This window comes from Antrostomus carolinensis, unplaced genomic scaffold, assembly GCF_000700745.2.
Source record: "Antrostomus carolinensis isolate BGI_N321 unplaced genomic scaffold, ASM70074v2 scaffold14826, whole genome shotgun sequence".
NCBI classification, from domain to species: Eukaryota; Metazoa; Chordata; class Aves; order Caprimulgiformes; family Caprimulgidae; genus Antrostomus; species Antrostomus carolinensis.
The window spans coordinates 741-11,161 of record NW_010319887.1 but is presented as its reverse complement, the minus strand read 5'-3'; the positions used below and the strand labels follow the sequence as shown (position 1 = coordinate 11,161).

General features: G+C 40.2%; 1 protein-coding gene across 1 annotated transcript in view; it reads right to left on the bottom strand.

The window, feature by feature from the left end:
* Positions 1–9,817, bottom strand: part of DDX31 (DEAD-box helicase 31) — a gene marked incomplete at both ends in the record, with an annotated part of 25,650 nt that extends 15,833 nt beyond the window's left edge. The window contains 13 exons of the mRNA XM_029085307.1: positions 568–600; positions 637–744; positions 1,100–1,335; positions 2,082–2,188; positions 2,579–2,698; positions 3,536–3,600; positions 5,180–5,221; positions 6,796–6,840; positions 7,693–7,757; positions 8,352–8,422; positions 8,863–8,906; positions 9,384–9,459; positions 9,654–9,817. Of these exons, the coding sequence (XP_028941140.1) occupies positions 568–600; positions 637–744; positions 1,100–1,335; positions 2,082–2,188; positions 2,579–2,698; positions 3,536–3,600; positions 5,180–5,221; positions 6,796–6,840; positions 7,693–7,757; positions 8,352–8,422; positions 8,863–8,906; positions 9,384–9,459; positions 9,654–9,817 (1,176 nt within the window). The remainder of the gene's footprint in view (positions 1–567; positions 601–636; positions 745–1,099; positions 1,336–2,081; positions 2,189–2,578; positions 2,699–3,535; positions 3,601–5,179; positions 5,222–6,795; positions 6,841–7,692; positions 7,758–8,351; positions 8,423–8,862; positions 8,907–9,383; positions 9,460–9,653) is intronic.
* Positions 9,818–10,421: the final 604 nt, after the last annotated feature.

Sequence of the window (10,421 nt, the reverse complement as noted above, 5' to 3'; positions counted from 1 at the left end):
TCTTTCTGACCTCTCAACCCTCTGTAACAAGCTCCAATTTCATCATCCAGGGCTATCAGGCTAAAACCTAGACCTATTTTGGGGTAATCACTGTTACATTGCTACTATTCCATCCAGGGAAAAAAAGCAGTCTGTCAAGACACTGTTCTTCAAAACCAAAGCAAAAGTGCTTCATCCTCATCTAATGGGGACAACTTATTGGACAGTAATGTTTATGGCTTGGATGAGGTTCTCCTTTGGCATTAAAAGGCTGTCTTGACTGCATGAGAGAGAACCATGGATATATAAACAGTTTAAGTGCACCCACAGGGAATACAGAACGGCTGCCTTAGCCTACTGAAATAACACCTCTTGCCTCTTCAGCTGTGTTTTTCAGATATAGCTACCAAGGTACACCAGAGAACTGGGACAATATTCTTATTCTCATTAGCAGATGGAAGAGTGAGGCCCCTAGAGGTGAAATGACTCTCTGTCCTCTCTTCTGCCCTCCTCCCCAAAATAACCACATAATAAATCATAGCGAATAAGGAATAAAACTGTGTATCCTGACATTTTAAGAATGCTTACTTCCTGTTCCATGTTGCCATGCAGTCGTAGAAACTGTAGGTGCGCAGAAGAGACAGATGAATGTTCAGCTTGTTCTAACCCTAGCCCACCTGAAAGGACCTTCAGAAGGAGCTCATAGTAGAATTCCACTTGTTCACAGCTGGAGAAAAAGATGATCATCTTGTGGTGTTTTTCAAACTGCAAGAAAAATAAGAAAATTGCACACGACCATTTCCACAGGCCTCTCGCAATTCCCTGATCATTATAAGATTTTGGTGGCTTCCACTTCTGGAGATACAACTATCCAGAAGAGGATTACAGAGTTTGGCATCAAATACCGAGTCCACAAAAGAAGCAGGAGTACATGCTGCACAGGTATCTTACTGCCAGCATGAAAGGCTCAATAGCACCTCAGCTCTCTTGTGGCTCCCTGCACAATGGATGCACTTCAAAGCCCTAGATCTAATCCATGCTATCCTTGACAGAGTAACAGATAAAGGAGATGGAAAGGGAAAAGGGCTACTTAGCAATATAAATGCAAATAGAGTCTCACCTTGCATTTCTCAAGGATAAAAGCTGCTAACGTGACAAGCCTTAGTTTGCTGGGAACCATCATGAAATACTGCTTCAGCTTCTTTGGAACAGCAAAGTTTTCTTGCTCCATGCAGTTTGATGAACTACTGGCTTGTCCATCTGTTTGTGATGCTGGTTGGACTGTCTTCTGGATTTCACCTGCTATGGAAATGCTGATGGGATCATTCAAACTGATATCGGCCAGCCGTGTTACTCCTAAATCACAGAAAATGAAAAATACATGAGGTCCACTCCAGAGTGCTGCTGGGGAGGGCAATGATACAGTCACATTAAAAAAGTAACAACTAACACAATACCAGTGAAAAGCAGTGAAGGTCAAGGAACTAACGAGCCATGCCTCAGACAGTGGTACAACACCTCCACAGACTTCAGACTTTTCAGGACTTAGCCAAGGCTTAGTTACTGCGGGCTCCACCAAAAGCATCACAAGACACCGCTTCAGCCAACTGTGCTATTTTATATTACATACATGTCTTTACCAGACAGACAGCATTTGTCAGTCCTGGTTTTTAACTGTGTGTGGGAAAAAAACCAACAGATCTTCACTCTATCAGGAGTGCAGGAGTGAGGAAGCCTGGCTCAATTCCTGCCTCAGCAACTAACTTCTTATATGATAGTGAGCAAATCACACAACAGCTGTCCTATCATTAGCTTTTTGCCTTAATCTGTACTTGTAAAGCAAACAAACAAACCAGTGCTTCCCAGGTTCATAGTGACTTTGCTCTGGAATTTGTGAGACATACGTAAGGACCATGTAAGCATGTACACTGACAGAAATTCCAGTCACAAAGGACAAGTGTCGTAAGCCCAAAGAAATCAACAGGCACTATTCCACATCTGCAAAGGGATTCACATTGGTCTGTAATACAATCAGACTCAACCATTTCATAGTTGCTATAGCATTACTCAGCTAAAAGAGACACCATCTGTCTATAACCTACCTTCTGTGAGGGTGGCTGAGAGAAGGACATTCTGACGTGTCAATCTCTCGGCATTTAAAGCATTGAGTATCACAGCTATATCCTTCTCAAAGCCCAGGTCCAGGATCCTACAAAAACAGTAGAGGTGATGAAAGATGCTGTAGGAAGGAATGAGGAGAAAGTCTTAAAGCTACTAGAGTCAATTAGGAATAGGGGAAGTGCTAGAGCTGATCGGATCTTTGGCCCATCTAGCTTCATGTTCCATCTTCAGCTTTTGCCAGGGTCAGACATGTCAGAAGACACCGAGAGAATGTCTGTAATGAACAACTGTACAATAATCTGTCCAAAAGGGACATTTCTTCCTAATCCCAGACATCTGGTGCTTGGCTGAGGCCACTGAGCATGAATGGTTTAAGATCACATGCGTGCTCTCTCTCTTATTTTTTAAAAATATTTAGTGAATTATGATGCAGAGGGTATAAGAATTACTTTCCATAGCTAAACACTTGGAAGTTTACCTGTCTGCTTCATCAATAATCAGCCACTGAGTGCGACGGAAATGAATACATTCCGTGGACTTGATGTGATCAACCAGGCGACCAGGAGTTGAAATGAGGATATTTATCCCTTTACGTAATCTGTTTAGATTAAAAGGAAAAAAAAAAGTCCATACAAAAAAACCCCAACCACACAAAAAAGAAACAAGAAAAAAGAAAGAAAGAAAAAAAAGAAAATGTACAGGTTAGCAGTAGTTACCCTGAAATAGGAATACAGAGTGAGGGACTGGAATCTACAGAGGAGAAAAATCAAGGCCATAGTAAAATTAGCAGGGACAGTACTTTCTCACTGATTAAAACTGAAATCTCTCGCACAGCTAAATTTTACCCTTGATCATCACTGACACTCGAAGGCATACTCAGTGACAAGGACAGGGTGGAAAGAAATACGAATAATATTAAAAAACCCTAAACCACCCAAGCTACGTTTTCTTTCCTAATCAAGTACTTTTTTCAGTGTCAAGAGGAAACTTCTTGTGTATGTTTATATAGAGAGAAATGAAAATTCCATTGTGGATGACCAGCTTACAATTCAATTCTTGAAAAAGGGAAAAGAAAGATTTTTAACACCGGGAAATCTCTTCTCCAGAAAGCAATTTCCCCCATAACACATACTGTAGACAGCACTCAGTGGTAAGCAAATACAGGTGTTTGTCAGAAGAGAAAAAAAAAATACTGACACAAGAGATCATCTTCTCAGAAGGCTCATCAACATTTTAGAAATAGATCCAACGGGGGGAAGTGAAAACTTCCTGCTGACCCAGTCACTGTGTCTGTGTAAGATCCAAGGGGATCACAGCTTGATCCAAACTCACAATCCTCTCTCCCAGTAAGAAAAACACTCTGAAGAAAAGTAACAGATAAAAACGCTGTAGAGCAGAAGAACCTAAAATACAATTGAAGAAGTTGGCTTCCTACCTGGCTTTTTCAGATTTTCTCTTTTCTCCCCCCATTAGCACTCCAGGCACAATCCAGGTAAATGGCTAGAGAAAAGGAAAACCAAGATCAATACATATTCTTCATAATAGAGAGACAGAGTCTAATAAAAAAATTATTTTTCTTGGCAAAAAGAGAAAGGACTGGGGTTGACAGCAGTGTGCATCTGATTTGATCTAACAGATACAGTCTACATGCACTCTCTCACCCACGGCTACTTATCAATGGTACCTTTAGTTCTAACGACGTAACCTGCTTCCCACATCCTCTAGGAAGATAGAAATGCAATCATTTTTGCACCACTTCCAGTCACACAATAACAATTCTTTTCCTTCTCCTCATGTAGTCTAAATGTTCAAAGACAAGCTACAACACTATTTCTTCATCTTGCCTTTAAGCAATACCTTCCTGTGGCCAAGGAAAATTTAACAAAAACACAGGGCCTATAAAGTTTATATATACATACACAGACCTACACACAACAGTCACCATGTCTGTGAGCATTAAATGTCAGTCTCATTGATACTGGCAGGAGTCTTTGCCACTTACTCTAATGAGGTCCAACCCTTCACTGACTCCAATACTGCCCAATATTTACAGGGGAAATAATCAAAGCACAGTACTGCCATTGCGTCGCTCAAGAGGAAATGCAGGACAGAAGCAGAGCACAGCTTGTAAGGACTGCACAAATGTATGACTGGTAAATAGGCTTAAGTTGCACAGGTCACTGCTTGCCAGAAATGCTCCAACAAAATAGTTTCTACAAGAAGAGTTCCTTTCTAAAGCTTAAAATAAGGAAGATGTCTAAGCAAAATCCATACAATATAAACTCAGCAGCTGGCATTAGAGTTAGATACTATATCCATAGTTACTATACATTATATGTAACAAAGGAATAATAAAGGGGGATCAATCCAGACTTTGAAGGACATCCGAAGTCCACTCGTAATAACTTCTAATTACTGTGGAAGAAGACTGAAATACTTTAAACCTCAGCATGACACAACATAATCTTACTTGGTAATTCCAGCACTAAAAAGACTTGGAAGCACCTTATTATTTCAAAGACAGAAGAGGGAGTGGGACTACGGATCAGATAAATGATTTAGATACCTTCTAGCCCCGTGGTAAGATACTCTGTCTCAATTAAAAGGAAAGCACTATCATTTAATGATTTTAAAAGCCTTCTAATTTCTCCAGCCATTCAACTGGCAAAGCAGTTCACCAAGTTCTACTCTCCCTCTGAAACCCATCTGTCTAGTATTAGTTTCAGCAAATTAGTACTTCTCATTGTAAAAGTTTCTATTCGTAACTCAGACTGAAACAATGGTAGGTACGTCTAAAAACAAAATTGTGAAAATCAGCTACACTTGTTTATGAAAACATGTGCAACTAAGGCACCATAATTAATCACTCAGTTGTTCATTTAATAATTTAAAACATGCCACAGGGAAATCACACTTAAACGCGCTTAAAGACAAACAGATTTATCTTTAAGGATCATAAATCTTGCCAAAACTGGATTTCCTTAAACATTCAGTTGAATTTACACGAACTGAAGTTGTTTAGCATCATCCTAGCAAGAGGCTCAAGGAGTAAGAAGAACACAGATCACTGAATTCTTACCTTAAGTAGTTTCTGCATTGTATCAAAACTCTGGAGTGCAAGCTATGGAAATTAACAAAAGAAAGTGAGCTCTGAAAAAGTACCTGGACTACAAAAATGGACTACAAGTCCCTTTGTCTCAAAATGTAAAATAATCTAGCTATGTGTATTATCAGAATTCAAAATACGTCCTTAATTTTTCTTTTAGAAGCTGTGTTATCATTTTATTTTCTTGCATAATCCTTTTATCATATTTGGACCTATTAAAAACCCCTCTACTGGTTCAGCTTCACAAGCCAGCTCTCAGGACAATATAGACTTCTGCCAGTTTCTGTGAATGCCCCAGGTGGAAAACAAGCTGAAGCCAGAGAAGATTTTGCTCCACTGGAGGAGTAAACCAGAAAAAGCACAACTTCTGGAAGAAAACCAGTATGAAAAGGAAATGCAGTCCAGAGGTTAGTTATCTTCTGGCAGTCAGGGCAGATTACATTACTCCCTCACCTGACCCGTGGAGTGATGATACCACTGGATCTTTCTACCTGTCTGTTTTCCACTCAGCAAAACAGAGATGATATGTACAAAGCTTGCAAACCTGAATGTCTGGTCAGTAGGAAGCATTTAGCTGTTGGGTTTCATTTGCTGTCTGACAGCCATTTCTGCTGTGGCAGCAAAGATGTCCATGAAAGACGATGGTACTACCCTGACTCATCTATGGATGTGAGTAGGGCTTCGTTACGGGAATAAAACTATTTTAAATGCTCTGACTTACACATGCTACATACTATTATTTGCCAAACTCTAAAGAAAGGCCATTGCTTTCACAACAAAGTAATACCTACCGGTATTACAAATTATCTTCCTAACTACTCTCAATGGTAGCCCTTTAAACAAGCTTACAAACAGTTTCCTACATGCTTAGTATTTATACAGCATTCTAGAGAAGCATTAAGTTTGCTACTGTAAAAATTTAAACAGCTTCACAGCTTTCTCGTTTCTTGGAGCTGAGCTAAGATACTGCACTGCATGTTGCAGAGAACATTGTGCCCCAAACTGGATATCTGCAATCAATTTTCCATGTGGAAGTTATTATCATTTTACTGACCCTTCCCCCCCCCCAAAAAAAAAAAAGGCTGATACCCTCCTCTGAAATTGCCTCTGCAATGGCAAATAATATAAATCAAATAGAAGAGTACAGCAGAGAAGCCAACTCTTGGAAGCCTCATCTTCAGCATTCACTTACGGATTTTTTTTTTTTAAAAAAGGGCTTTAAAAATGAAGCGTTTGTATAAACCTACACATTTGCAAAACTTATTTCATGGGTTTTAATTACTCCCCCTGTGTAAGCGAGGCAAGCTTCTCCCTCCCATGCACTGAGCTAGAGACTTTCTCCAGTCTTCACAATTATTTCCCATTGCACAAGGAAAACTTGGAGAGATTCCTTCTTTCTTACTTTGGTACAGCACTGAACAAAAATTACAATATGCATCCAGAGAGCAAAAATTTTTTCTGTGAGGGCAAGATCTGACCAAAAGCACAGACAATATCTCCTAAGACAGTCCCTGGTGGACCCACATCTACACACTAAAAATCAGTGTTCAAACACCTAGATTCAGACAGAAAGAAAAAAGGCCACCTACCTCTCTTGTTGGGACTAATATGAGTGCGTAAGGCCCATCACTGCGCTGCAAACAAAGAGAAAAAGTCCACTAAGAAGAATGTAGCACTGATACACAGAGCACTTCTGCGTCTAACTGCTATTAGCTGCCAAAGTGAATTCTGAAGGGTTTTGGTACAATTTTGTACACAGTTTGGGGTATTCCCCCTGCCTTTTTTTTTTAATCAAGTCTTTCAAATATCAATACTGCATTGCCTTCTCTCTCTTGTGCTTGGAAACCTGCTCAAAGTCATACCCAACATTTTATTCCACACACATATTCTTTCACTCTTGCATTTCTAAGTTGCAAAAATACTCTCATGTTTGATGCACAGCAACAATCTGCAGGTAGTATCTCCAGAAAGTAATAACAATCCAGGATGGGCTGGAAACTTTTCAAACCATAAGAAAATTCAGGATGATCTCTTTCCAAAAAATGCACAAGAGATGGCAAATCTGCAGCAGCATTTCCTGGTCAACCAGATGATCCAAACTGGGAGCAATTATCAAATCTTGCTCCATGTCAAAGATCAGAAACTTATTACTCCTAAAGTCATGGCAGTAACCTTTGTTTTCAGTCCTCCCAGCTGCCAGACCATTGCCTCTTCTGCACTCTACCTTCTCCAAACTTGACAATTTAGCCTATTTAGAATTTAGCCTGCTGCATGAAGTAATGGGGAATGGGTAACATTGTTCTTGTATCATCTGTATCTCAACAGCACAGTAGGATCACATAAGCCACATGCACAAATAAAAGTGAAGAGAGACTGCCTGACCTTTGTATCAAGAAGAGACAGTAAAGACTACAAGATAAGACCTGGATTTTATTTTTATTAATCTTAATATCAAAAGCAAATATATTTCATTCTGTTGCACCTACCTGTATTTTGGATTTCATTCCTTGCAAAGACTGTACAAGTGGAACCCCATAGGCAAGAGTTTTACCTTTTTAAAGGGAGAAAATTGGAAGAGTTTCCATTTAAAAAAAAAAGTGGCAGTTGCAGCACTCCAGCAAATTAAAGTGCCATTCATCCTACCACTCTTAAACTGAGGTCATGAGTCTAGAAAAGTTGTAATTAAGTAGAAAGTTTCCAGAAAGGAAGAATGACTGGCAACTCAGCAAAGGGTTAAATTAAAAAAAAGAGAGGTAGTGGTATCCCAGTAAGATCCATCCAAACAAATATCCCCACCCACCTACAGACAATGAGACATCCAGACATAGCCTGCTGTAGAGCAAGCACGTAAGTTTCTTTGGTAAGCGTGTGCTGCTCAGCTCTGCTGGCCTCCTGGATCTGCATCCCCAGCACGAGCCTTGGGATAGGCCCACGTGCAACGGCTGGCAGCTGCACATCACACTCAGTCCCACCACTGCGTTGTCACAGAAGTTTGCACGGCATCTGCCCGTGTCACGGCAGTCCCACCCCAGCCTCCCCAGCCTGTCACTTTCATAAGCCATGCTGGGAACATGAAGTTTTGGTTCTGTATTTGGGATCCAGTTTAATATGCCCTAGGGAAGGAGACTGAGAATTAAATACTGACCTGAACCAGTCTGAGATCTCACTAAAGCATCTTTGCCTTGCAGGAGCACAGGAATTGTTTGCTTCTGAACACTGTGTAACAAACCAAACAGGTTAGGAAATACGAATGCAACATAGGGTAGAATCCTAAGGTTTTAACATCCAGTGACTGCTTCAAAACTGTTTACCCCAAATTCTACACATTCATCTCTGTTATGCAGCTACATCAATAGAGGTGATATCTAAGGGAAGTCACTACATAGACATCTGACATGATAAATTGAAAAAAAGATAGTTTTATGATTTAAGTACCAAATTCGAAGGCAGGACTTAGAGGTTCCACCTTCATCTGTGACAAGTGACATGCTGTGTTGTTTCTCATCCCAAATTTTGAAGGCAACAAACCCTACGACAAATGGGGCAGTTTAACAGGTCCTGTGGTCTTCACAAACCAATTACATGTAACAAAACAATCATAGATGATTGACTTTAAGAGGCAGCGAAGTGCCAAGTTTCTATATGAATTTGCTTACCTGGTCATGCTGTTTATCTTTAGGACGGTGTTTATAGTGGATATCTAGAGAGATATTAAAGAGCAATAAACAGGTTTCATTGTCAAACTTTCTCTTTTGCTACTTTTTGTAGTACAAGATAGAGCAAAAAACCAGAAGACTGATGCTTATTCTCTACATTACCGGTCCAGGACAACTGGACGTAAAAGTTCCCAGGTTCTCAAAATATTTAGTTCATCAGACTTACACCACTGCTGGTATATCATGAAATATCAGACTTGTTAAAATACTGCACTCCCAAATAGTTTTCTGTGGGGTTTTTTTTAATTACAAATGCAAACAGTGAAAGGTGGTGGGACAGTGTGTTTGGGGACGGGTCGGGACACTGGCTGGCATGCTGAGCTAAGAGACTGCAATAAAATCAGGTGAAGTAGGCAAATCTGTCCAACTTGCCATGAATAAAGGTGCATCTCTCTGTTTTCTAACCTGCACCCCCGCTCAAAAAAGCATGTTTCAAGGCACACAACCTTCCTGCCACTCACCAGATGTGGATGGAGGTCCAACTGGCTAAAAGAATCCGTAGTGAAAACATTTTCTTGCACTTGCTGCACCGCTTTTCTGAGTTAGGAGAAACAAATCAAAACAAAATAAAGCACATAGGGTGGTTAAGAATTGTACAATACTATTCTATGTAAACAGCAGTGAAACTACACATACCATGCAACTACTTTGCCCAAGCAAGGGAAAGACTTCAAGATACTGAACTTCAAGGCATCAAAGGGGGGTTTTTCCCTCCCATTTGTCCAAAATACCTGTGAATTTCTGGGATATCAGGGTTGTTTCTAAACAGGCTGGATGTCTTAATGAAAGGTCTGCTTTTCTGGCCTTCATTTGGGTTGTCAGTCAACTGCTTCTTAGGAAGAGATTTTTGTGATGTACTTCCCTTCTCCCTGATGTCAGCTTCTGTTGCACCTTTCTTGAAGGAGTTTACTGATGGCTTACGTTTACGTTTCAAAGGTGGGTTTCCATGTGGTGACTGGAGCTTTCTTTTCAAGGCGTTAGACTGCTTTAATGTTAACAAACAAACCAGACAGCAAGAATTCATTAATGACTGAGAATTAACAGCATGGTATCACGTCGAACACAGATATGAGCCCACAGATAGATCCCTTATTTTTGGAATCCTCTACCCCATAAGTAAAGAAACTAAGTTTGAGTTTTGCATCTAGACAGTTCCTACTCTAACAGCTTCACCACCATGCCCGAGATCTCTGAGCACTACTGCAATGCAAAAAGAAATCTGAAGACAGATATATTGCTCATCTCTAACAGATTTCATCTAGCTTCTCCGGTAACTGAGCAGAACACATTTTAAAAATCTCTCTCAAAAGCTCTGCAAATCTGATTACATTAAAGCCATCCCTGCAGGCTTCCTTCTTTCTGTGGCCAGGAGAGACAGCCTGCACTTCACTCCAACTTATGCTTCTACCAACTTTCAGTATTTCTGAGCTCTTTGTTTTTTCTTTGGCAACAATCAGTTTATTTTACTGATCTTCCAATCATCTCAAGAAAAACTTTTG